A 27,897-nucleotide genomic window follows, 5' to 3' on the forward strand; every position below is an offset into this window, starting at 1 on the left:
AGATTTTTAATCGGTAAATGTCGATTTCACTGTATACACACACACCCCGACAAAATACTTCCATCATCATAACAGAAATTAACAGATAAGCGAAGTAAGAAAAAAGCTGCTTGAGAAGTTATTAGAGTTGGATTTAAGGTGATTTACTTTGTACATTTTCAAATGACGTTGACAATGTGTGTTTAAAGGTTATGAAGCTTTAACTTTTTGACAACATCTGCTGTCATTAAATAACGATTGTCTGACCCCACCCCATGGTTTTCTGTAATTGTCAAAAATCAATACATTAAAAAAATGCTTAAAAATAAACATTGATATTATCCATCAAAATTATGAGCAGGCTTGGCAGGATTCAGACATTTCTTTTATAGACAGCCGCTTCTGCAGGGCCTTTTGCTACACAAGAGGGTGGTCTCTTGCCTCCACATCCCCAAAGCAGCACCAGCATAGATGAGATGGTGCAGAGGGGGAAATAATCTGCACAAGATAAATTACAGTCCGAGTAAAGCTTTTTAATTACTTCTCACCCTATCCAAACATTCAGGGTCTGAAACATAAGAACTCCTATGAAACTAATAGACAGAACCCTAAATTTACCAATGAACCAGTTTAGGCTCAACTACTGGTACTACACATTTAAAAAACAAACAAACAAACAAAACAAAACAACTATTTTAGGTTCTCTTTTTCGTTTATTACCTGAATTTGAAATTTTTCCATTATTGGCTGTTCCTGCATTTCCTGGAGCGACTAGCACTTGTTTTATATGTGGTGACTGTGCTAATTTCCAGGCCAGGGCATGTTCTCTGCCTCCACCACCAATCACAAGCACTTGATCAGCCATCAGTCTGTGCAAAACAACCAAAGTAATAATATTCAGGTTAGGAAAGCAACAACATCATTGCGTACACTCATCAGCTAACATCTTTGGTCTGCAGAGCAGCAGAGGAACTCACTGCAAAGGCAGATGGCATTTTTGCCTGTTTCACATAATTGTTGTCCTGCAGTTTGGGATATAAATGTGGTGATCAAGAGAGCAAGGTAATGATAGCACTGGCTCAACCAAGCACAGCACAGTCCCCATAGAAGTTTTCCCACTGAGTTCTGCCAATGCACATCAGCACGTACCTCCTATACCACTCCCAGTTCTCTCCTTACCAGACTACCAACTGTACCAAATTACTCAGTAGTTTTATGACATGGATAAATGTTCACTAGTGGCCTGGCTGTGATTAATCACTGGACATTTTATACTGTGACCTAAATAGGTTTCTGAAGCATATGAAAATGTCAAAGGTAAAGTCCCTTTGGACTAGTGAAGAATTATTTGCTAGTCTGTCTAGTGGTGTTGCTAAATGGGAGAGCTCAAGACTTCTCACGAGTGATGTCTGAAAATCTTCTTAATACCTTATACGAAAATGAAAGGGTCCGAATGATGAAACGGGGAAATGTCTTCCAACCTCGATCTTCAAGACAGAGCAACCACATTCCAAACAAAACTTTACACACAAACACGTGAAGCACAGCAAGGACTCTGCAAGGAGCTGATCCGGGGTCTTTTCCGGCGTTCCCCAAAAATAAATGGAAACACTCCCATAGATTTCAGTGAGAGTTAGCTGGGGGAACCTCCAAATGAACTAAGGCTGTGGCTACACTTAGCACTTCAAAGCGCTGCCGCGGCAGCACTTTGAAGCGCTAAGTGTAGTCAAAGCACCAGCGCTGGGAGAAAGCTCTCCCAGCGCTGTCCGTACTCCACCTCCCTGTGGGGAATAACGGACAGCGCTGGGAGCCGCGCTCCCAGCGCTGGGGCTTTGACCACACTGGTGCTTTGCAGTGCTGCAATTTGCAGCGCTGGAGAGTGTGTGTTTTCACACCCTGCTGCAGCGCTGCAAATTTGTAAGTGTAGCCAAGCCCTAAGATTAACTCACATTACTTCAATGGGAGTTGATAATGCTTAGAGTCTTGCACGCTAAGGCTCAGCCTTTGCAACAATAAGAAGCTAGTTGCTGTAGTAAATAAGACATTATTTAAGCATTTCAGTGACATTTTATCTTTACGTTAAGTTTCTAAATGAATTAATAGAAATAAATAGGTATTCTAACTTGGAGTTTCTGAAAAAGAAAAAGCTAAAGTTCCAAGATATTGACTAAATAATCTATAATCGAGGTTCTCAACCTTTTTCTTTCTCAGGCCCCTTCAACATATTATAAAAACTCCACAGCCCACTTGTGCCACAATTGTTTTTCTGCATATAAAAGCCCGGGACAATGTCAGGGGGGTAGCAATCAGGGCAGTTGCCTGGGGCCCCACGCCACAGTGGGCCCCCATGAAGCTACATTGCTCAGGCTTCTGCTTCAACCCCGAGGGATGGGGTTAAGGGCCCTGGGCTTCAGACCCATGTGGTGGGGCTTCAGCTTTCCGCCCTGGGCTTCAGTGACTCTAATGCTGGCCCTGTGTGGTGGCCTCCCTGAAGCCTGTTCGCAGCCCCCGACCTCTGGTTGAGAACTACTAATCTATAATATTCACAGCAGTCCAGTCTATCAGTTAGACCTTGAAGAAGCCATCCAGTAAAGGAGAATTAATTTAAGCAGAATGCCAGAAGCTAAAAACCAGTGTTGCTAAGCCTGAATGTAAAATGTACTAGCGGCAAGAAAGAGTTTTATTTTTTAAAAACCATAATACATACCAGGCAGTAGTTTATACACATATCAAACAGACAGAGTTAACAGTATTATTAAATAGTGAAAATAAAATTTTAAAAGCTTTCATGCAGAGGAAAGCAACCAGTGTCACTTTTATTTAATTCTTTTTAATGCTTAACCATACATTTCACGTGGTCAATAAGGGGGTCTTGTGTCTTTGCTGTCCAAACCATCTTACATTCATTAGGAGGAAGAACACCAATTAAATAAGAATTATATTCAAATTGAAAAAACAGCACTGTGTTGTAATCGTACCAACATGGCACTTAAATCCCATTCGTCTTCCTGCATTTCTTGAAGAGAAATGGTGATCAATCCACTCTTGTACATGTGTACAGTTTCATCCAAAGCAGGCCACAGACAAAAAGCATTTGGCACAGTATTCATGTTGGACATACATATTCACAAGCTCTATTTACAGAAGGCTAAAGACCAGAACTTTGATGTAAAAGTGTAAGAAAGAACTATCAGAGACCTAGTCTCCCCGAAAAATTCATAGATTCTAAGTCTAGAAGGCACCATTGTGATCATTCACCCTGATCTCCTGTACAACTCAGGCCACAGAAATTCCCCTAATAATTCCTAGGGTACATCTTTTAGAAAAACAATCAATCTTGATTTTAAAATAGTGATGGAGAATCCACCATGACCCTTGACAAATTGTTCTATGGTTAAAAAGTGACCTTACGACACCTGTGACTGATAGCAGGTTTTCAGTCAATCAGCAGGACAAGGTATGTGCCTCATACCCAAATCAGCCATATTTCATGAGAAATGTAGTTAGTCTGCTGAAAGCCTGACTCAAATCCTGCTACCTTCTCTCCACATAGCAGCCACCTAGTTTTTTGTCCTTTTGGTGACTAGACACTAGAAACTTGTAATCCCTGGGAATTGTTACTATTCAGGGCATGGCTTCCACTACAAAGGGATCACTTAGTATAATGTTGTGAATATATATGAAAAAGCAAGTTTTTAAACCTAAAAAGTCTTAATAGTAAATTGTGGGCACATTTTCCAGAATGCAATAACATTTTTAAGTCTTGCACCAAATAGAAGACTCTTTCAGAGATGGAACATTTTAACTAAAACAAAAATAGTTTGAAGAATAAAGAAAAACCATGAACAAATCATGAATTCTGGGGGGAGGAGAAAAGAGTATATAAAATTAAGCATGAAATACTTCACCATTAGCTACAGAAATCTGGTTTTAAAAAAACTTATTTTCAGGTGCTCTAAACTGGTAGCTTTCCAAAACTACATGCTGATGAAACAGACACTGCAGATGTCTATAAAATATTTTAAAAATACATTGACTGCAAAGTTACGTGTCCATTAAGAAGCTACCTACTTACTTTCATGAAAAAAATTAATGTTTAAAAAAAAATTCACACTGGTGCTAGATATGGTCTAATCAGTCTGTGATGGAATGAAAAATCATCAATTATAGTGAAAATATTTGATGTGACAGGTAAGCAAGTAAAAGGAAAAAGGGAAGAAAGATTAAGGGACTGGCCACAGTGAAGGATAGTAATCTAAGAGGAAAACATTTTTTTCCTTCTTTAAAAAGAATATAGTGTATTAGGCAGTTATCTCTTATTCCTAAATGAGTCAAATCCAATAAGCATGTTCCCATGTCAGTGTATGGAACCTCATAGCAGAACAATACAGACTTGAAGAGCAAGGTTATCATGAGAGCCACAGAAATTAAAATACATGCTTTAAAGATTTATTTTGCAAAAGTCACTCCATTAGTGCTTGACACAGAGGCTGAAAGGAGGACAGAGAATGTGCTTAACGCTAAGTGACGCTGATCTGAGAGAAGGGATACTCAATAGCCGGACACACAATGACAAAAGAGAAAGGCAGTCTCCAGTTAAATTGATGCACCCACTCCCAATGCCACCGCCCCACTGGCTACACCACACCAAAGAGATAAAATAATCTGCAACAATTATTGATTCACATTTGAGTTAATAAAAACCTCAGTCCAGATTTCTGGCCCCTCTAGGGCCCCTTTGCAGCACCCCCAGGGCACAGAGGATGCATGAATCTGGCTTCTGATGATTCTGATTATGTAAGAGGAAATCCCTAAGTGTCATCCAGTAGGCCAGTGCCAGAAGTGGAAATAGAACCAAGATCTCCTAAATCCCAGTCCAGTGCTCTCTCAGCAAAGTAACTCTAGAGCAGGGTGACATGGCAGAAGCAACAGATGATAAAAATTACTTTGGCGGGGGAAAAAAAAGGATTTAGCTTTTTAGAAGGAACTCGGATCATCATGTCATAACAGTTATACCTTGTCTCAAAATTATTCTTAAAGTACAAACAGTCACCTGAAGCCATATTCTGCATCCTAATTTAGGGAAAACAACTCACTGAAAAAACAGTACTAAAAAAAAAAATCAATGGGTGTTTGGGTGGCCTCATCCCAACAGGTACTCAAACCTGTAACCCTAATTATATTTAGTGAGACTTCAGAGTGCTTTCAGGATCCAGACCTAAGCAAAGATTGCAGAATAAGGTCTAGAGAGAATAAAAGAAAGAAAAGAAGCATTTTCCTTCCTGCGTACATATTGTCAACATATATACTTACATATTGAAAGTAAATATACTTTAAAAATTATAACAAATATCAGCAAATTTAACCACTAATTTCAAGCTTCCCTAGCCTAGCTGAATTTAAAGAATTTATGAGGACAATACCAGTTTTGGTAGTACTCCAAATCTGCAAACTGAGGGGAAAGAATAAAAGTAGATTGAAGATCAAACCAAGATAGATCAAAAGTTTAATACTCACTTTTTAAAAAGCAAATATTTTCCTACTTGTTTAAAGCCAAAAAATAAAACAGTGTAGCATTTATAGAATACTAACATAACAAGCCTGTATGTGTGCATAACGAAAGAAACAAAATTGAAATTTCTAGTTTCTGAGAGGCAATTCTGACCAAGAGTAAGAATAGCTATTTTTAAATTCATATAAATAAAAAAAAAACCTATTGCCCTTAAAAATAATAAAACAAGCAGTAGAAGAAACAACTTGCAGTTACAATAATTACAATGCTAACACCATAGTGTTTAAATTAAACGCACCCACCCGAGTTTGTTATAGCTATGTAAGAACAAATGTTGCGTGTCTTACTCATGCAAGTAATTCAGCTGAAAGGGAGGGCTCACATAAATACAGTAAGCATGGTTTGACATTCAAAACGCTGTTCCTACAACAGTGCAGAGGAAAAGCCATTTTACGGAAGATCAAACAGCACAGACTAAGCACATGGCCGAGATCACAGAATAAGTCTCCTCTTACAAATTTCTCTCTTAAAACATTGTTTCTTTCAAATGCCTCCCTGCAGAACCGACACGTGCAACTCCGCGAGCATCCATGCAAAACGCCCGTTAGCTAGAGCACATTTCTACAAAACGAACGAAACACTTACCGAAGCAGGAGAGCAGAGCACGTCCGCCCGCCCGCCAGCCCACGAGACCTTTTGCGGCAATTTCGGCAAACGACAGACAAGTTCCCAGAATTCTCTAGCAGCATGAAATGCTCGCGCTTGATTAACCCTTCAGGCGGAGGAAAGGAAAAAGCAATGAATGGGAGGGATTGTAAACGGAGAAAGAGAACTTTTTATACTAATAAATCAAGGAAATAAGAAATAGAAAGCTGGGACTGAATACCACTAACAGTTCGCAGTCTATCTATGCATGAAGTTAGGGATTTTAGAGTCATTTATTTACAGCAGGCAGCTCTTTTGACACATACAGGCTTTGGAGCTGCAAGGAGCTCTGGACAGGAGGATCAATGTGTCCATGGTGTGCCCCATTGACTTCAATGGGGCTCTTCATAAATGTAGTGATCTGCCTATGTAGATCTGATTGCATTATCCGGGTGGCACTCTAATAGACAGTGAAATAATTTCCCAAGGGAACTAGTTGAGCCCCATCCTGACTACGTTTAAAACTAGATAAGACAAACACCAGAAAAGGTACAACAGTGAATAATTTTGCATTGTAAGGTTACAGACTACAGCTAATAGATCTTTTTCATCTCTAGATTATTTGATTCTATGACATAATGGAGGAAATATAACATCACTCTGAGTCTATAGTGAAACATTCATAGTTAATGAGTTAATTGGATGATACTCTAGTAAGACTAGTACTGCTTACTATTTTACTGGGGAAATGCTCTTGGGAATATTATAGTATTAAATATCAACAAATAATATCCTATACTTATTGTATCTATCAGCTTTAATTATGATGAATTGTGGGGATACTGTAGCATGTTAAATTTAGCATTAAAATGGTACAAAGGCATAGGTGCTGGACTTAGGAGTGCTGCCACACCCCATCTTGAAGTAGTATTAACCAACCCAATAGGTACATGGTTTCCACCATCAGCACCTCCATTATAAAAATTGTTCCAGCAACACTGCACAAAGGTGTTATTCATCTTGCTGCAGTTTCTTTGCTTTCCAAGAGTCGTAATATAGTTGTGAAGGACTCACTCTTTATTAGCAGCAAAGAATCCTGTGGCACCTTATAGACTAACAGACGTTTTGCAGCATGAGCTTTCGTGGGTGAATACCCACTTCTTCGGATGCAAGCAGTGGAAATTTCCAGGGGCAGGTGTATATATAAGCAAGCAAGAAGCAAGCTAGAGATAACGAGGTTAGATCAATCAGGGAGGATGAGGCCCTGTTCCAGCAGCTGAGGTGTGAAAACCAAGGGAGGAGAAACTGGTTCTGTAATTGGCAAGCCATTCACAGTCTTTGTTTAGTCCTGAGCTGATGGTGTTAAATTTGCAGATGAACTGGAGCTCAGCAGTTTCTCTTTGAAGTCTGGTCCTAAAGTTTTTTTGCTGTAGGATGGCCACCTTAAAATCTGCTATTGTGTGGCCAGGGAGGTTGAAGTGTTCTCCTACAGGTTTTTGTATATTGCCATTCCTAATGTCTGATTTGTGTCCATTTATCCTTTTCCTTAGAGACTGTCCAGTTTGGCCGATGTACATAGCAGAGGGGCATTGCTGGCATATATTACATTGGTGGACGTGCAGGTGAATGAACCAGTGATGGTGTGGCTGATCTGGTTAGGTCCTGTGATGGTGTTGCTGGTGTAGATATGTGGGCAGAGTTGGCATCGAGGTTTGTTGCATGGATAGGTTCCTGAGTTAGAGTTACTATGGTGCGGTGTGCAGTTGCTGGTGAGAATATGCTTCAGGTTGGCAGGTTGTCTGTGGGCGAGGACTGGCCTGCCACCCAAGGCCTGTGAAAGTGTGGGATCATTGTCCAGGATGGGTTGTAGATCCCTGATGATGCGTTGGAGGGGTTTGAGCTGGGGACTGTATGTGATGGCCAGTGGAATCCTGTTGGTTTCTTTCTTGGGTTTGTCTTGCAGTAGGAGGCTTCTGGGTACACATCTGGCTCTGTTGATCTGTTTCCTTATTTCCTCGTGTGGGTACTGTAGTCTTGAGAATGCTTGGTGGAGATTTTCTAGATTTCCACACGAGGAACACTTCAACCTCCCTGGCCACACAATAGCAGATTTTAAGGTGGCCATCCTACAGCAAAAAAACTTTAGGACCAGACTTCAAAGAGAAACTGCTGAGCTCCAGTTCATCTGCAAATTTAACACCATCAGCTCAGGACTAAACAAAGACTGTGAATGGCTTGCCAATTACAGAACCAGTTTCTCCTCCCTTGGTTTTCACACCTCAGCTGCTGGAACAGGGCCTCATCCTCCCTGATTGATCTAACCTCGTTATCTCTAGCTTGCTTCTTGCTTGCTTATATATACACCTGCCCCTGGAAATTTCCACTGTTTGCATCCGAAGAAGTGGGTATTCACCCACGAAAGCTCATGCTGCAAAACGTCTGTTAGTCTATAAGGTGCCACAGGATTCTTTGCTGCTTCTACAGAACCAGACTAACACGGCTACCCCTCTGATACTTGTCACTCTTTATTGAATTTTGCTCATATCTTGATAGGAGTAAGTAGTTCCTCTGAATGCAAATAGGAGTTGTGTATGCATGAAAAATGATATGCTCTGAAAAGGCACAGTATCATGTTGCATCAGATCTTTTAAAATTATGAGTATCAAAATAAAATATCAGTTTATTAAATACTTTTACATATATGTGTAACTCAAAGAATCATTGGTTTAAAAAATAATCCCACAATCAAGCTCTGGAGTAGCTTTCATCTTGTAAATGGTACGATTGACTTCAATAGAACTACTATGGGGAGAAAAATTACTCCAGAGCATAAACAATTGCAGTATTGGGCCCTAAACTGCTCAACAGTAATTGATCTATATATAATCACTATGGCCTTGTATGAACTAAAAAATATATGTTTTTTTAATTTGAGTTTGCTTAATGGAACAAGTTCAATTCAGTTGAAAATCTCAATTACCACCAATCTAGATTAAGTTGTTACACTGTCTACACTAGTGTTAAACCCAGTTTTCAATTGACCTAAACTACTTTGATTGCGCTAACTCAATTGAAACAAAACATCTTTTTTCAGTCTAGACAAAGTCTGTGTGAGCAAGATTTGAAATAAATGATTCAGTCTGACAATTTTTCACACCCATGAGATTTCTTGGTAATCCTCTCATTCTTGTCTAAAGTATGTGTGATATTGTCACAATAGTATTAAATGCTTTAATTCTTATTTATCAAAGGTGCCTCTGTCAGAGTTATAGGTGCTGCATAATTATTAAAAACTGAATAGATCTATTATGGTATAATGAAGACCTTTTGATGACAATGTGGTTATATGCAATAAGCTAAAGGTCCAGTAACATCTAGCCCAGTATCCTGTCTTCCTACAGTGGCCAATGCCAGATGTTTCAAATGGAATGAATAGAACATGGCAATTGTCCATCTAGATATCCCATTGTCCAGTCTAAGCATCTGGCAGTCAAAGGTTTAGGGACACCCAGAGCATGGGGTTGCAGCCATGACCATCTTGGCTTACAGCCTTGATGGACCTTTCCTCCATTAACTTTAATTATTTTTTGAAACCTGTTATAGTTTTGGCCATGACAACATACCCTGGCAGTGAGTTCCACAGGTTGACTGTGCATTGTGTGAAGTACTTCCTTTTATTTTAAACCTGCTCCCTATTAATTTTGTTGACCTTCGATTCATGTGTAATGCAAAGGGATGAATAACACTTCCCTATTTACTTTCTCCACAGCATTAATGATTTTATAGACCTCTATCACATTCCCCCAATAATTGTCTCTTTTCCAAGATGAATAATCCCAGTCTTTTTAATCTCTCCTTGGACAGAAGCTGTTCATACCCTTAATCGTTTTTGTTGCTCTTCTCTATACTTTTTCCATTTATAATTTTTTTGAGATGGTGTGACCAAAACTGCATGGAGTATTCAAGGTGTGGGCGATTTATATTGCAGCATTATGATATTTTCTGTTTTCTTATATATTCCTTTCCTAATGGTTTCTAACATTTTATTAGCTTGACTGCTGCTGCACATTGAGTGAATGTTTTCAGAGAACTATCCGTGATGACTCCAATCTCTTTCTTGAGTGGTAACAGCTAATTTAGACCCCATCATTTTGTCTGTATAGTTAGGATTATACTTTCCAATATGCATTACTTTGCATTTATCAACACTGAATTTAAAATGCCATTTTTGTTGCTCAGTCACCTAGTTTTGTGAGATCCCTTTGTAACTCTTCACAGTCTGCTTTGGACTTAACCATCTTGTAGCTGAAAACACAGTAATTTTCAGTTAGCACTGGGGCGCATTCTGCACTAATAGATAGTGCGGTTATATGTAGTATATCATCAAAAGGTCTTCATGGGGACAACAAATAGCACTGAATTTATCCCATGGCATAGACTATAAATAAGATCTCAGCAGCAACTGATTTGCTGTTAAATTAGTGTAGGTTGGCTTTCCAGAAATGGTTGCACATACAGCTTGTCTTGAGGACATATACAATGTATAGAATTTACTTTGGGTAAATTAATATTTGAAAATTTAACTTTAGTCACCCAAGAATACAGAATCATCACATAACTGTATGCCATCACCCAATCTGACTATTTTCTCTCACAGACCAAATAAGGCTGCATCAGTGGCACACCAAAATATGTGTGTGAGAAAGTGCTTTGGGGATAATATCCCCAAATATCTGCCACAAGGGCAGCTGGATTTAGTGCGGATGATCCGTTTGTAGTGATGATCTAGTAAAACATTTCCCAAACCAGGCACTGTCTGGCTAGCGGAGCCAAGGCAGAGGCTGACTTTCAGGTTGGGGTTTATTTATTTAACTGAATTTAATTCTGGATTCCGGCCCCCCCTGACAAACCTGCACACGCAGGTCAGATCCAGGCTTCCCTAAGAGCTGGGGTTTCCCTCACATGGTCTCTCTGTAAACACGCGCTGCCCTGTGCGTGACTCTACACAGCTGCTCTCTGTGTGCGCTGCCATCAGCGCACGGAGCCGCGCCGCACCCCCGGCTGCAGCGGTCACCCGCCGTCTTTCTCTCGCGCACGGGAGGCGCAGGGGCAGTGCGGGGCCTGGTGCGGCGGCGCTGCCTGAGCTCCATGGCGGAGCTCCCACTGGCTGCGGCGGGCCCGGGCCCGGCCGGAGGCGGCGGGCTCGGGCTCCAGGCGGTCACGGCCCCGGATCCCCGGCCTGCGCGGAGGTGAGTGGTGCCGGGCGTGCGGGTCTCCCGCGGGCGGGCGGGCAACCGAGCCCCCGCCGCGCGCCGACAGGCGGACGCGATCCCGGGGCAGGCCGGGCCGAGCCCCGCTTACTGGCCCGGTGGGGGAGGAGGGAGGGGGCCGCGTTTCATCCCGTGGGTGGAGGGGCAGCGCGGCCCCCGCGCCCACCGGCGCCCTGTGTGGAGGGGGGGAGGGGACTCGGTGCAGCAACATGGCTGCCGGGGCCCGTCCTCCTCCCCAGGCACCTGCGGGGGGAGGGGAACGTCCACGGGCCTTCCCCCCCCCCCCCCTTGCCTGCGCTCTATGGTTCCCTATGGGGGCAGAGCGGCTGATTGACGTCCCGTCATGCCTCTGGTGTCACAGAGGGCGACCAATGGCGGGAGGGCATAAAGGGAACGCGTCAGCGGGGCCTGGCCCGTGGCTTCTTGCGCTGGTGCATTGTGGGGTAGTGGAGGACCCGCGTTGCGGATGGAGGGGGAGTCGAGCCGTGGGGCTGTCATGGCGACTAACATCGAACAGATCTTTCGGTCCTTTGTGGTCAGCAAGTTCCGGGAGATCCAGGAGGAGCAGGAACAGCAGCAGCAGCTGGGCGGGTAACGAGCCGGCTCGGGGCCGCGGGGGAGGCGGAGAGGAGCCTAATGGGAGCGGAGTCGGGGTGGGGGCGGGGAGAGGTGTCCGGGGGCGGTGGGAGGGAGGATGGGGGCGGGGAGGGATAACTAGGGGGCAGTTAGGTGGGGGAGGGGCGGCCGTTGCGGGTCACTCGAACGTACAGGCCCTGGCCCGGCGCGCAGCGGCGACATCCGGTTATGGTGCAACCAGGCCGCTGCCCCTCCGGGCGCTCCAGTGTTTCAGTGAAAATAACAAGTTTGGGTGGGCTAATTTCGCAATGCTTTGATGCTCCTCACAACACGTGCACGCTGGTGTGTTTTCAGTTTGGAAAAGAGTGCTGGGGGGGGGTGTTGGTTTTTTTTTTTTGGCGGGGGGAGGGAAGAGGGAAACGAAATTTCTGTGTTGTGAAAAGGCCTGGGATGAAAACAGTGAGAACATATTTTCCTCCCTTTGGCATAGTTCTAGTGGCTAACAAAGTATTTTGTCTAAGAACGCAGAATAAAACAAACCAAACAATTAATATTTCACTAAAGTGTGAGGCCTCTTCAGGAAGCTAAAATATTCTTTAGAAGGTTTGGCTGTAAGAAATGTGAATACATTACCTTTAAAAAATAAAAATAAACCTCGAAATTACTTGAATTTTGTTAATATTTTTCTCGGTTAGTGGAAAGGTAGAAGGCCAGCAGAATGGTGAAACAATCCCAGCTGAGCAAGCAAACACTTCAGATGACACAGTTACGGGTGCTGGGAGTCTTCAGAATGATCAGATAGTTCAGAAAATAGAGGAAGTACTGTCTGGGGCCCTTGATACAGAGCTACAGTGTAAATCAGGTAAATGAAAATGCTTAAACATTGAAAATATGTTTTTCTTCAAGGGGACACCATCAAGAGTAAATCTAGTCAGTTTTTCTGAAAATGAAATAAAAGTTTCTAGTGCTACTCGTGCCGTGCACTTCCCTGATACTTTTTATGGTTTTATAATATTTTACATATATGTAAAAATGTAATATATTTTACATATATAATAATACTCTGAAACTGATTATCCACGTAGTGCTGTCAAGTGCACAGATTAAGAGAAAAGTAATCTTCCCCCCCTTATTTCTTTGTTATAGTAATATTCAACTATATTTGTGATAGTAACAGGATAAAAAATCAGAGAATATAATTTTTTTTCTTAGTTGACAAATGCCTCTTTAAATATTACTTATGAAATAAGGCATGTAACAATTCATAAATATCTTCTTCAAGGCATTGTTGTGCAGTTCTAACTCTGGCAAAACTTTCTGAAATCAATGGAAGTTTTGCCTGAGTAAGGTCTATAGGATTACTCGTCACATCATTTATCAAACTACAAAATTGTATGACCAAGTATATTAATCAGATAGCAAGGTATGAAATAAAGTAATTTACTGGTGGTGGTATTAGTGAATAATGTACTTATAATTGGAAAAAAACAGGCATCAGCTTTCTGTTGCTTCAAATGTAATACACCAAATAAAATACCTGTATAGACCCTCTGATAACAGTGAATCCAGCAAAAACGAGTCCTGCAAGCATTGTCTACATTTGAGTCGTTCCAGTGATTTCAATGGGATATTCACATGAGTAAAGTTACTTGTTGGCAGTATTGGGGTCCTGCTTGATTACAAAAAATGCATTTTCATTGTTTTGTCATGGAAATGAGAGGACTGCTGTGCACTTGGTAAGTATAGATTCTAAGTGTTTCCACAGAAGACAATGTAGAACTTTGTGGTTGATTTTTGATCTGAATAATCTCAAAGGCTACATTTGCAATTTTTTCTGATGTTTCTTCTTTCCGTAATGTACTATGGCTTTTCTGCACTGAACATTTTCAGAAATCTTCCTTGCAGTTGGTGTAGGACTGGTGTTGGTCGAATAGTACAAGGAACAGTGGGAGCACTAGTGCAAACTGGCCATTCATGTTTTTAAAACATGTCTAATTCTTCTCAAAAGAAGACTAGATAATTTGGTAGTAAAAAGACTTGCAACCATTATGCGCTAATGCTCCCACCAGTAATAGTAAAGATGAAGCTACAGCAGTGATTTGGGATTTATTGTGCAGAAAAGAACACTGACCCTATACTATTGATACTCTTCATGGCAGTCAAAGGATCATGGCTAGAAATGCCTTTTTTTTTTTTTTAATTAAAACACTTAGCTAATATAGGCCATAGTCATACAAACACGTGTGTGTGTAAAGTTAATGTGCCTGTTTTCATGATCAAGGCCATATGCGTTTTATAGTATGCCCATCATCATAGAATCTGAATGTTTACTTTTTATATCAACTCTTTTATTCCAAGATCACTTTCTCCTTTTAAGTATTGTTTTGAGGATAGAAGTAAATCATAGTCCTATGATACAGTAAAGATTGCAGCAACATATACGTTTTTTTTTAGTGCAATTATTTTTTTAAAGAAACCTGGCAGACTAGAATTATATACTGTATTAAAAATGTTTTTACTAATAACACTTTAGTGCCCAATTCTGCAAGTATTTACATGCTTACGTCACATGCCGTTGGTTTCAGTGGCACTACTCAGTGCATAGTTAAGCACGTGTGTAAATCTTTGCAGGATTGAGGCGTACTTAAGGGGGCTTTAAGATGTTTGTATACCTCCCTGCTCAAGCTGTTTGTATATTTCTCAAGTTCTCTCAGATTGGGTAATGAAAGCTAGTGAATTTGAATTCAGTTTTATTTTTAGCTTCTGATCTTTTTTTTACTAGTCTTCATGTATGAGCAAATGCTGCAATGTGTGGTTGCAAACTTTTTTTTTTTTTAAGAAAGTGTTTCCATTGGAATTAATAAATAACCTTGAGAAATTTTCTTAAATATTTGTTTAGGCTTTTTAAACGTACACATTCAGTTTTAGGAAAATGTTGACCTGTCACTTAAAAAAAAAATCTTAAAAGACATGTATTTTTCTTGGATAATGCAAATGGCACATTTTCTTCATAGTTGTGTAATTTTGTAATATGTGCTATTTTTTTCAGACATAGTCTTTGCTGTCTTCCATTCATTATAAATGTTTTAGCTACTGATCAAAGGTCAGTTGCGATCACATCATCTTAACAGTCTTATTTGTTTTAAGTATAGAAATCCTAGCAAAAAATTGGCAAGAGGCAGTTTGAAGATTGGTTTAATTTTTTTGAAAGCTAAATTTTAGGTTTTAACCCCGACATTTTAAGCTCTTACTGAGGGAAAATTTAACTTGTGATGTTATCACAAAAAATGTTGATTTCAGGTTGTGTATAACTTTATGTGCACCTGTGCCCAAATACTGGTTTAAAATATTTTATATTTGAATTTCTTTTTATAAAATTAGTTTTAAATAAATGTCTTTTTTTTTTTTAGGTGTGGAGGAAGATTCAGTGAAAAATAGCTCTCCATCTACAAAAAGAGGCCCTACTGATGAAGTAGAAGATGAAATTCCAAGAAAAAAGTCAAAAAAGAACAAGAAACACAAAAGCAAGAAGAAGAAGAAGAAAAAGAAGAAGAAAAGGAAGAAAGAAAAAAAACACAAAAAGCAGCCAAAGGAATCAAAATTAAGTGCACAGTATGGAGAGCATGCAGATTTACAACCTGTTTCCCACTCAAAGACAGAAAAATTGGGCTCAAAGTTGATCACACAGCATGGAGGACATGCAGATTCAGATCTTGCTGGTCAAATGCAGCCAGAAGAATTGGGCACAAAATTGAGTGCAGAGTACATGGGACATTCAATTAAAAGACTCACACCTCATTTGCAATCAGATTCTGAATCATCTGTGGAAAAACTTGGGAGTGAAAAAACAAACTTGGCCTTGACTGATACACACAGTACATTCAGTTCAGAAACCAGCAAATTGGATACCCAGGAAGAAAATACTAGTACGATGAAAATTCAAGAGCAAGCTAAAGTAAAATTATTGGTTAATAAGACTCATGAAAGTATATATCATATAGCTATTAATATGAATGCAAAGGGTGGACCTTTACCAGTTAAAGACACTGAAAATGGTACTGTGTCTACCAACAGTACTGGAGTTGCTGGTAAATCTGAAATTGAAAAGGATTTGGGGGCTATTCCAGCCTCTGAGATAACAGAAGAACTAAAAGATTCAGAAGCTACTCTGAAATCGATGGGCATGGTGGAGGTGAAAGACTTAGAAACAACCTTAGAATCTGAGGCCATGGCAAAGATTAAATTTTCAGAAGCAATTCTAAAATCTCTGACTATGGTGACTTCAGAGGGTTTGGAGGCCCCTCTAGAATCTGTGGCTGTGACAAATGATTTGGTAGAAACTCCAACATCTGTAGTTGTAATGGAGATGAAAGCTTTGGAAGAAACCGCAGAATCTGTTGTCATGACAGATATGAAAGGTTTGGAAGCAACTCTAGAAACTGTGGGTGTGGCAGAGGCAAAAAGTTTGGAAGGTGGTCTTGAATTTGTGACTGTGCCATATGATTTGGTAGCAACTTCAAAATCTGTGGCCAAGGCAGAGGTGAATGGTTTGGAAGCAAATTCAAAATCTGCATCTGTGGTGGAGGTGAAAGGTTCAGAAGGAGCCCTAAAACCTGTGGCCATGCAGGAGGTGAAAGATTTAGAAAGAACCCTAGAATATGTCGCCCCGGGAAAAGATTCAGAAACAACGCTAGAAGCTGTTGTGAATGCAAAAGATTTGGAAGCAGCTCTAAAACCTGTAATGGAGATGAAAGATTTGGAAGTAACTCCAGAATCTGTACACATGGAGGAGGTGAAAGGTGCAGAAGGAACCCTAGAATCTCTGGCTATGGCAGTAGATTTGGAAGGAACCCTCAAACCTGCTCCTGTGGCAGAGGCAAAAGATTCAGATGCAGCATCACTGTCTCTGCAAATAGAAGATATGAAACAGTCAAAAGGATTCCTAGAATCTGTGGCGATGGCAAAAGGTCCAGAAACAATTCTAGATCCTGTAGGGATGGCAAAAGGTCTAGAAACAATCCTAGAACCTGCAGGGGTGACAGAGGTGAAAGATTTGGAAGAAATTCCAGAATCTCTGCACATACAGGATATGGAAGATTTGGAAGCATCCTTAGAACCTGTGGTCATGACAACAGGTCTGGACATGGCTCTAGAACATGTGGCTGTGGCGAAAGGTGCAACTCCATTTTCTATGCAAATGGAGAAAGTGAAAGATGTGGAAGGAGCCCTAGTAGAATCTGTGGCCATGGCAAAAGGCTCAGAAGCAGCCCTAGAACATGTTGTCTTGGCAGAGAATCAAGATGTGGAACCAACTTCACTATCTCTGCAAATGGAAGATGTGAAAGATTCGGAAGGAGCCCTAGAATCTATTGCCATGAAAGAAGGCTCAGAAGCAACCCAAGAGCCAGTGACAGAGGCAAAAGACTTGGAAGCAATCCTAGAATCTGTCTCGGGGGTGAAAGGTTCAGAACCAGCACCACTGTCTCTGCAGATGGAAGATGTGAAAGATTCAGAAGTAGGTGTAAAATCTTTGGCCATGGCAAAAGGTTCAAAACCAACCCTAAAAGCTGTGGCTGTGTGGGAGGGAAGAGGTTCAGAAGCAATTCTGCTGTCTCTGGAAATGGAGAATGTGAAAGATTCAGAAGAAGCCTTAGAATCTGTGGCCAGGGTAAGAGGTTCAGAACCAACCCTAGAACCTGTGGCCATGGTAGAGGCTAAAGGTCTGGAAGTTCTCTCTCTGCAAATGGAGAATGTGAAAGATTCAGAAGGAGCCCTAGAATCTGAGGCCATGGCAAAATATTTAGAGGCAACTCTAGAACCTGTGGCAGAGGTGAAAGATTCGGAAGCAATGCTTCGGTCTCTGCAAATGGAAGATGTGAAAGAATTAGAAGGAACCCTAGAATCTGTCGTGGCGGCAAAAAGTTCGGCCGCACCCCTAGGGCCTGTGGCCAGGGTGGAGGAGAAAGATGCAGAAACACCTCCACTATTTCTGCAAATAGAAGATGTGGCAGAATCAGAAGGAGTCCTAGAATCTATGTCGGTGGTGAAGTTGAAGGCTTTGGAAGCAGCCTTTGAGTCTGTAGTCAAGGTAGAGGTGAAGGATTTAAATAAACTTGTACAAGCTGAGTCTGAGGTCACAGCTCAGTTTAAAGATTTGGAAGCAATTCCCAAATTTCTGTGTATGGAGGCAGATTCGGTAATAACTCCAGAATCGGAGACATTGGAAGTGAAAAACATGGAAATAATTGGACAATCTGAATCACTGGGAGAAGTGAAAGATTTGGAAACCACTCCAGAATCTAAGGCAGTGACAGAGTCAAAGGATTCAGAAACAACTACAGAAACTCAGGTGGTGATGGAAGTAAAAGATTTGAAAACAATTCCAGAGTCCCAAGTCATGACAGAAGTGAGTGACTTGAAAATATCTCCACATACTGATGTGGAGGTGATGAAAAGTTTTGAAACCGCTACAAAGTCTGATGCCACTATAATAGAGGTGGAAGATTCTGAATCAACTCTGGAATCTAGGGCAGTAGTGGAGGTGAAATATCTGGAAGCCACACCGGAATCTGAGGCAATAACTGGCATAAAATATGCTAAAAAATTTCTAGAATCTGAGGCCAAGACAGAGTTGAAACATTCAGAAGCTACCCCAGAATCTTTACAACTTACAGACTTGAAAGATTCTGGAAAAACTCCAGAACCTGAGATGATGATAGAAATGAAAGATTCAAAAACAGCTAAAAAATCGGAGCCAATCACTTTGGTGAAAGATTCTGAAGCTAGTCGAGAATTGCTGCATATAGTGGTAAAAGATTTGCAATCAACTCTAGAACCTGAGACTGTGACAGTGGTGAAAGATTTGAAGGAAACTCTAGAGTGTGAGATGGTGGTGGCGAAAGATTTGGAAACAACCCTAAAATCTGAAGCAATCATGGATGTAAAGCATTCTAAGGCTGCTCCAGTAACTTTGTATAAAGCAAAGGTAAAGGATTCAGAAGCAGTTCCAGAATCTCTCTACTCATCGAAGGTGAAAGGTGCGGAATTAGCTCTAGAACTGGAGGCAGCAGCAAAGGTGAAAGATTTGAAAGAAACCCTAGAATCTGAGGTCATGGTAGATGTGAAAGATTTGGAAGCTGCTTCAGAATCTGTTGTCAGGATGAAGGTAAAAGATTTGGAAGAAATTCCAGAACATTGGCAGCCAGTGGGTGTGAAAATTTTGGAAGCATCTCCGGAATCTGAGGAAACAATAGAAGTAAAATATTTAGAAGCAACTCCAGAAGCTCAGGTGTTGACAGAGATGAAAGATTTGGAAGAAACTCTGGAATCTCTGTACACCACAGAGGTGGAGGAGTTAGAAAAAATTACAAAATCTATGCCAATGGTAGAAGTGAAAGAATCTGAGGCTGTGATGGACCTGAAATTCTCAGCAACCACTCTAAAATCTGAGAAAACAGTGGAGGTGAAAATTTTGGAAGATACACCAGAATCTTTGGCAGTGGAAAATATACAAAATTCAAAAGCATATCTAGAATCTCTGCACACTGAGGAAATGAAAGATTTGGAAGCTGATCTAGAAGCTGAGACTGCAACAGATCTGAAGGATTTGGAAGAAACTTTGGGCACAGTGCAGGTGAAATATTCAGAAGCAGTTTTGAAATCTGTGGGCATAGCAGAGAGAAAACATTTGGAAACAACTGTAGAAAGTCCTAATGCAGTGCTAGATTTGGAAACAGTTTTAGAACCTCAGCACACTGTGGATCTGAAACTTCCGGAAACTCCTGAGATTCCTGAGTTAACAGTGGAGGTGAAAGATTCTGAAGCAGCTCTAGAATCTGAGGCTATTACAGAGATAAATGACTTGCAAGCTACTCCAGAGTCTGTGGCCACGGTGGAGGTGAAAGATTTGAAAGTAGTTCCAGATTCTCTTCACACAGTAAACATGAATAACTTGGAAGCAACTCCAGAATTGGTGACAGCTGCAAAGGTGAAAGACTTGGAAACAGCTCCAGAATCTGTGGTGGCAGTAGCAGAGGTGAAGGATTTACAAGCAGCTCCAGAATTGGCAGCAGTGGTGAAAGATTTGGAAGCAGCTCCAGAATATGTGGTGATGCTGGCAGAGGTGAAAGATTCAGAACTAGTTCCAGTTTCTCTGCATACCATAGATGTGAAAGATTCTGAAACAATTCCAGAATCGACGGTGGTGGTTTCAGAAGCAAAAGATTCAGCAGCAGCTCCAGAATCTGTGGCGGAGTTGAAATACTCAGAAACAAGTCCAGAATCTGTGGTGGTGACTGCAGAAATGAAAGATTTAGAAGCAGCTCTGAAATCTGTGGTGGTGGCAGAGGTGAAGGATTTGAGAGCAGCTCCAGAATCTTTGGCTGCAGAGGTGACAGACTTGGAAGCAGCGCCAGATATTCTGTGTCCTATAGATGTAAAAGATTCTGAAACAGCTCCAGAATCTGTGGTGGTGGCAGCAGAAGTGACAGATTTGGAAGCAGCTCCAGATTTTCTGTGTACTGTAGATGTGAAAGATTATGGAACAACTACAGAATCTGTGATAGCGGCTGAAGAAGTGACAGATTTGGAAGCAGCTCCAGATTTTCTGCACATTGAAGATGTGAAAGATTCTGAAAGAGCTCCACAATCTGTGGTAGTGGCTGCAGAGGTGAAAGATTCAGAAGCTGCTCCAGAATCTGTTGTGACAGTGGCAGAGTTGAAATATTCAGAAACAAGTCCAGAATCTGTGGTGGCTACTGCAGAAATGAAAGATTTAGAAGCCGTTCTGGAATCTGTGGCAGTGGCAGAGGTGAAGGATTTGCAGGCTGCTTCAGATGGTTTGGTGGCGGTGGCAGAGGTGAAAGATTTGAAAGTATCTCCAGAATCTTTGGCAGTGGTGGCAGCAGAAGTGACAGATTTGGAAGCAGCTCCACATTTTCTGCACATTGAAGATGTGAAAGATTCTGAAAGAGCTCCACAATCTGTGGTAGTGGCTGCAGAAATGAAGGATTCTGAAACAACTCCAGAATCTGTGGCGGCAGTGGCAGAGGTAAAATACTCAGGAACAAGTCTGGAATCTGTGATGGCTACTGCAGAAATGAAAGATTTAGAAGCCGTTCTGGAATCTGTGGCAGTGGCAGAGGTGAAGGATTTGCAGGCTGCTCTAGATGCTGTGGTGGCAGAGGTGAAAGATTTGAAAGCTGGTCCAGTTTCTGTGGTGGTGGTGGCAGATGTAGAAGATTCAGAAGGCACTCCAAAATCTGTGGAGGTGGCTGCAGAGATGCAAGATTCAGAAGCAGCCTCAGAATCTGTGGCGATAGCGGCAGAGATGAAGGATTTGCCAGCTGCTCTAGATTCTCTGGTGTCGGTGGCAGAGGTAGACGATTCAGAAGCAGCTAGTGTTTCTCTGCATACTTTAGGTGTGAATGATTCAGAAGCAGCTCCAGAATCTGTGGTGGCTACGGCAGAGATGAAAAATTTGGAAGCACCTCCAGTTTCTCTGTATACAGTGTACATTAAAGATTCAGAAACAACTCAAGAATCTGTGACAGTGACTGCAGAGGTGAATGATTCAGAAACAGCTCCAGCATTTGGGCCAGTGGCGGAAGAGGTGAAAGATTTGGGAGCACCTCCAGAATCGGTGGTGGCGGTGGCAGCGGTGGAAGATTCGGGAGTGGCTCCAGAATTATTGGTGGCTGGGGCAGCAGCAAAAGATTTGGGAGTGCCTCCAGAATCGATGGTGGCTGTGGCAGCGGTGGAAGTTTCAGGAGTGGCTCCAGGATTGGTGGTGGTTGTGGCAGAGGCAAAAGATTCCGAAGCAACTCCAGGATCTGTGGCAAAAGTGAAGAATGATGATGATCTCTTTAAAAAAAAGAAAGCATATGAAAAAAGTAAGAGTAGTGATAAACATAAACAAGATGCAAAGAAATTAAAAAGGAGTAAATCTAAATCTCTTTCACGATCCAGGAAGCGGAAAAAAAAGTCCAGGTCACGTTCTGTCTCTAAACATTTGAAATATAAAAGAGCAAGGTCTAGGAGCAGAAACTACTCAGATTCCAGAAAGAACCATTCCACATCTTATGACAAGTCTAGATCCAGATCTGTTGAAAAAAGAGGGGGCAAAGAATCTTCATGGAGGTCTAGACGCAGACGCTCCAGGTCCTCTGATGGTCTCAAGTCAAGATCCAGATCCATTGATAAAAAGGAAGGCAAAGACTCTTCCTGGAGGTCAAGACGCAGGCGCTCCAGGTCCTCTGATCGTCTCAAGTCTAAATCCAGATCTGTTGAAAAAAGAGAGGGCAAAGGGTCTTCATGGAGGTCTAGACGCAGACGCTCCAGGTCCTCTGATCGCCTCAAGTCTAGATCACAATCTGTTGAAAAAAGAGAGCGCAAAGATTCTTCATGGAGGTCTAGACGCAGACGCTCCAAGTCCTGGGATCGTCTCAAATCTAGATCCAGATCTGTTGGAAAAAAAGGGCGCAAAGACTCTTCCTGGAGGTCCAGACGCAGACGCTCCAAGTCCTCTGATCATCTCAAGTCTAGATCCAGATCTGTTGAAAAAAGAGAGCGCAAAGACTCTTCACGAAGGTCTAGACGCAGACGCTCCAAGTCCTCTGATCGTCTCAAGTCTAGATCCAGATCCAGATCTTTTGAAAAAAGAGGTGGCAAAGAAACTTCCTGGAGGTCCAGACGCAGACGCTCCAAGTCCTCTGATCGTCTCAAGTCCAGATCCAGATCCAGATCTTTTGAAAAAAGAGGTGGCAAAGACTCTTCCTGGAGGTCCAGACGCAGACACTCCAAGTCCTCTGATCGTCTCAAGTCTAGATCCAGATCCAGATCTTTTGAAAAAAGAGGTGGCAAAGAATCTTCCTGGAGGTCTAGACGCAGACGCTCCAAGTCCTCTGATCGTCTCAAATCAAAATCCAGATCCAGATCTGTTGAAAAAAGAGGTGGCAAAGAATCTTCCTGGAGGTCAAGACGCAGACGCTCGAAATCCTCTGATCGTTTCAAGTCAAGATCGAGATCTGTTGAAAAAAGAGGGGGCAGGGACTCTTCATGGAGGTCTAAACGTAGACGTTCCAAGTCCTTGGATCGTCTCAAATCTAGATCCAAATCTGTTGAAAAAAGAGGGGGCAGAGACTCTTCACGGAGGTCTAAACGTAGACGCTCCAAATCCATTGATCATCACAAGTCTAGATCCAAATCTGTTGAAAAAATAGGTAGTAAAGAGTCTTCACGGAGGTCGAAACGTAGACGTTCCAAGTCCTCTGATCGTCTCAAATCTAGATCCAAATCTATTGAAAAACTAGGAAGCAAAGAGACTTCATGGAGGTCCAGATGCAGACGCTCAAAATCCTTTGATGGTCTAAAGTCTAGATCTAGATCCAAATCTGTTGAAAAAAGAGAGAGCAAGGAGTCTTCACGGAGATCTAAAAGTAAACGCTCCAAGTCTTCTGAGCGTCACAAGTCCAGATCCAAATCTGTTGAAAGAATAGAGGAACAGGAACCTTCACAGAGGTCTCGAAGTAGCCGCTCCAAGTCTTTTGAACGTCATAAGTCTAGATCCAATTCTGTTGAAGAAATAGAGGTTCAGGAACCTTCAAAGAGGTCTCGAAGTAGCCGCTCCAAGTCTTCTGAACATAACAAATCCAGATCCAAATCTGTTGAAGAAATAGAGGTTCAGGAGCCTTCACAGAGGTTTCAAAGTAGCCACTTCAAGTCTTCTGAACGTCACATGTATAGATCCAATTCTGTTGATGAAATAGTGGTTCAGGAGCCTTCACAGAGTTTTCGAAGTAGCCGCTCCAAGTCCTTGGAACATCAAAAGTCTAGATCCAAATCTGTTGAAGAAATAGAGGGCAAAGAATTTTCACAGAAGTCTCAAAGTAGCCACTCCAAGGTTTCTGAAAGTCACGAGTCCAGATCCAAATCTGTTGAAGAAATAGAGGTGCAGGAGCCTTCACATAGGTCTCGAAGTAGCCGTTCCAAGTCTTCTGAACATCTCCAGTCCAGATCCAAATCTGTTGAAGAAATAGAGGTGCAGGAGCTTTCACAGAGGTCTCGAAGTAGTCGCTCCAAGTCTTCTGAACGTGTTATGTCGAAATCCAAATCTGTTGAAGAAATAGAGGCTCAGGAGCTTGCAGAGAGGTCTCGAAGCAGCTGCTCTGAGTCTTTGGAACGTCAAATGTCTAGATCCAAATCTATTGAAAAAGAATGCAAAGATTCTTCACAGAGGTCTCGAAGTAGCCGTTCCAAGTCTTCTGAACATCTCCAGTCCAGATCCAAATCTGTTGAAGAAATAGAGGTGCAGGAGCTTTCACAGAGGTCTCGAAGTAGTCGCTCCAAGTCTTCTGAATGTGTCACGTCTAAATCCAAATCTGATGAAGAAATGGAGGTTCAGGAGCCTTCACTAAGGTCTCGAAGTAGCCGCTCCAAATCTTCTGAAAGTCACACGTCCAGATCCAAATCTATTGAAAAAATAGAGGTTGAGGAGCCTTCCCGGAGGTCTCGAAGTAGCCGCTCCAAATCTTCTGAACGTCACAAGTCCAGATCCAATTCTGTTGAAGAAATAGAGGTTAAGGAGCCTTCCCAGAGGTCTCGAAGCAGCCGCCCTGAATCCTTGGAACGTATAGAGGTTGAGGAGCCTTCCCAGAGATTTCGAAGTAGCCGCTCCAAGTCTTCTGAACGTCACACATCTAGATCCAATTCTGTTGAAGAAATAGAGGTTGAGGAGCCTGCCCGGAGGTCTCGAAGTAGCCGGTCCAAATCTTCTGAACGTCACAAGTCCAGATCCAAATCTGTTGAAGAAATAGAAGTTGAGGAGCCTTCACAGAGGTCTCGAAGTAGCCGCTCCACGTCTTCTGAACGTCACAAGTCCAGATCCAATTCTGTTGAAGAAATAGAGGTTGAGGAGCCTTCACATAGGTCTCAAAGCAGCCACCCTGAATCCTTGGAACGTCAAAAGTCTAGATCCAAATCTGTTGAAGAAATAGAGGTTGAGGAGCCTTCACAGAGGTCTCGAAGTAGCCGCTCCAAATCTTCTGAACGTCACACATCTAGATCCAATTCTGTTGAAGAAATAGAGGTTGAGGAGCCTTCACAGAGGTCTCGAAGTAGCCGCTCCAAATCTTCTGAACGTCACACATCCAGATCGAAATCTGTTGAAGAAATAGGGGGCAAAGATTCTTCCCCGAGGTCTCGAAGTAGCCGCTCTAAATCTTCTGAACGTCACAAGTCCAGATCCAAATCTGTTGAAGAAATAGAGGTTGAGGAGCCTTCACAGAGGTCTCGAAGTAGCCGCTCCAAATCTTCTGAACGTCACACATCTAGATCCAAATCTGTTGAAGAAATAGAGGTTGAGGAGCCTTCACAGAGGTCTCGAAGTAGCCGCTCCAAATCTTCTGAAGGTCACAAGTCCAGATCCAATTCTGTTGAAGAAATAGAGGTTGAGGAGCCTTTACAGAGGTCTCGAAGTAGCCGCTCTAAATCTTCTGAACGTCACAAGTCCAGATCCAAATCTGTTGAAGAAATAGAGGTTGAGGAGCCTTCACAGAGGTCTCGAAGTAGCCGCTCCAAATCTTCTGAACGTCACACATCTAGATCCAAATCTGTTGAAGAAATAGAGGTTGAGGAGCCTTCACAGAGGTCTCGAAGTAGCCGCTCCAAATCTTCTGAAGGTCACAAGTCCAGATCCAATTCTGTTGAAGAAATAGAGGTTGAGGAGCCTTTACAGAGGTCTCGAAGTAGCCGCTCTAAATCTTCTGAACGTCACAAGTCCAGATCCAAATCTGTTGAAGAAATAGAGGTTGAGGAGCCTTCACAGAGGTCTCGAAGTAGCCGCTCCAAATCTTCTGAACGTCACACATCTAGATCGAAATCTGTTGAAGAAATAGGGGGCAAAGATTCTTCCCCGAGGTCTCGAAGTAGCCGCTCTAAATCTTCTGAACATCACAAGTCCAGATCCAAATCTGTTGAAGAAATAGAAGTTGAGGAGCCTTCACAGAGGTCTCGAAGTAGCCGCTCCAAATCTTCTGAAGGTCACAAGTCCAGATCCAATTCTGTTGAAGAAATAGCGGTTGAGGAGCCTTCCCAGAGGTCTCGAAGTAGCAGCTCCATGTCTTTTGAACGTCACAAGTCCAGATCCAAATCTGATGAAGAAATGGAGGTTCAGGAGCCTTCACAGAGGTCTCGAAGTAGCCGCTCCAAATCTTCTGAACATTGCATGTCTAGATCCAAATCTGTTGAAGAAATAGAGGTTCAGGAACTTTCCCAGAGGTCTGGAAGCAGCCGCCCTGAATCCTTGGAACGTCAAAAGTCTAGATCCAAATCTGTTGAAAAAATAGAAGGCAAAGATTCTTCACCAAGGTCTCGAAGTAGCCGCTCCAAATCTTCTGAACGTCACAAGTCCAGATCCAAATCTGTTGAAAAAATAGAGGTTGAGGAGCCATCACAGAGGTCTCAGAGTAGCCGCTCCCAGTCTTCTGAACGTCAAAAGTCTAGATCCAAATCTGTTGAAAAAATAGAGGGCAAAGATTCTTCACCAAGGTCTCGAAGTAGCCGCTCCAAGTCTTCTGAACGTCACAAGTCCAGATCCAAATCTGTTGAAAAAATAGAGGTTGAGGAGCCATCACAGAGGTCTCAGAGTAGCCGCTCCCAGTCTTCTGAACGTCAAAAGTCTAGATCCAAATCTGTTGAAAAAATAGAGGTTGAGGAGCCTTCACAGAGGTCTCGGAGTAGCCGCTCCAAGTCTCCCGAACTTCAAAAGTCTAGATCCAAATCTGTTGAAAAAATAGAGGTTGAGGAGCCTTCACAGAGGTCTCGGAGTAGCCGCTCCAAGTCTCCCGAACTTCAAAAGTCTAGATCCAAATCTATTGAAAAAATAAAGGGCAAAGATTCTTCACAGAGGTCTCGGAGTAGCCGCTCCAAGTCTCCTGAACTTCAAAAGTCTAGATCGAAATCTGCTGAAAAAACAAAGGACAAAATGTCTTCACGAAGGTCTAGAAGAAAACGGTCCAAATCTTCTGATCGTCATAAGTCTAGATCCAAATCAGTTGAAAAAGTAGAGGGCAAAGCGTCTTCACAGAGGTCTAGGAGTAAGCGCTCTAAATCCTCTGAGCGCAAATCACAAAAACATGATAGCGAATCACGGTCCAAACGAAATCGGTCTCGGTCAGTAACACGTAAAAGACTGTCGAAATCTAAATCTAATCATCGGTCTCGGACACGCTCTCTGTCACGTTCAAGACACAGGAGGAGGACTCGGTCAAGATCAGTGTCAAAAAGGAGACGGTCTTTATCAAGAGAGAGACACAAAAGATCTCAAAGGAACAGATCAAGGTCTGCTGATCGAAGAAGAAGACGATCAAACTCAAGGGATCACCGAATAGTGCTCAGGTTACGGACCAGAAGTCGAACACCTATTCGACGAAAACGGTCTAGGTCTGTGGGAAGAAGACGAAGCTCTAGCAAATCACCAGTTCGACTAAGAAGATCAAGATCACCTGGGAGAAGAAGATGCTATAGCAGATCACCTGATCGTCAAAGAAGGTCCAGATCATCCGATAAGTTTTCAAGCAGATCACCTAAACGTCTTACAGACTTAGGTAAGTAATGCTCTTATCAATCATTTTCATGGCTGTGTAGTGTTGACCTATGTAAACTTCGTCCTGCCTCTGATGAAGATAATATAGTGAAACCCTAGCATTCATCAGGAATCTCTTCTAAGTAATTTTAAGCAATTGAGTATGCACTTTTAGGGGATTCAAGTGTGTAGTTTGATTGAAAATGCAGCAGAAAAATGTGAAGGGTACAGGATTTTACAGGTTACTCCACATAGGCAGACCTCTGCACTCATGATGAGCACTGAGGGTAGGTCCATACTTACCCGCCGGGTCGACGCGGAGAGTTCGACTTCTC

At 42.2% G+C, this 27,897-nt stretch overlaps 2 protein-coding genes across 11 annotated transcripts in view; one reads left to right on the plus strand and one right to left on the minus strand.

Moving 5' to 3' along the window:
• The window catches only part of GART (phosphoribosylglycinamide formyltransferase, phosphoribosylglycinamide synthetase, phosphoribosylaminoimidazole synthetase), a 70,715-nt gene extending 59,544 nt beyond the window's left edge, over nt 1–11,171 (minus strand). Inside the window, exons 1-3 of one of the 3 annotated variants that reach the window (XM_045002371.1) lie at nt 11,047–11,171; nt 6,137–6,263; nt 700–848 (exon numbers count right to left, since the gene is read on the minus strand). In XM_045002371.1, the coding sequence (XP_044858306.1) occupies nt 700–848; nt 6,137–6,240 (253 nt within the window). In that variant the 5' untranslated portion in view covers nt 6,241–6,263; nt 11,047–11,171. Of the gene's footprint in view, nt 1–699; nt 849–1,407; nt 1,427–6,136; nt 6,275–11,046 lie in introns of those variants that run through there. The other 2 variants (XM_045002372.1, XM_045002373.1) reach the window with 2 other exon arrangements.
• The window catches only part of SON (SON DNA and RNA binding protein), a 59,572-nt gene continuing 42,813 nt past the window's right edge, over nt 11,139–27,897 (plus strand). For 3 of the 8 annotated variants that reach the window (XM_045002363.1, XM_045002369.1, XM_045002370.1), the window contains exons 1-3: nt 11,825–11,997; nt 12,678–12,844; nt 15,393–27,584. In XM_045002363.1, the coding sequence (XP_044858298.1) occupies nt 11,873–11,997; nt 12,678–12,844; nt 15,393–27,584 (12,484 nt within the window). In that variant the 5' untranslated portion in view covers nt 11,825–11,872. Of the gene's footprint in view, nt 11,386–11,824; nt 11,998–12,677; nt 12,845–15,392; nt 27,585–27,897 lie in introns of those variants that run through there. The other 5 variants (XM_045002367.1, XM_045002365.1, XM_045002368.1 and 2 more) reach the window with 5 other exon arrangements.

This window comes from Mauremys mutica, chromosome 1 (assembly GCF_020497125.1).
Source record: "Mauremys mutica isolate MM-2020 ecotype Southern chromosome 1, ASM2049712v1, whole genome shotgun sequence".
In the NCBI taxonomy this organism is placed as follows: domain Eukaryota; kingdom Metazoa; phylum Chordata; order Testudines; family Geoemydidae; genus Mauremys; species Mauremys mutica.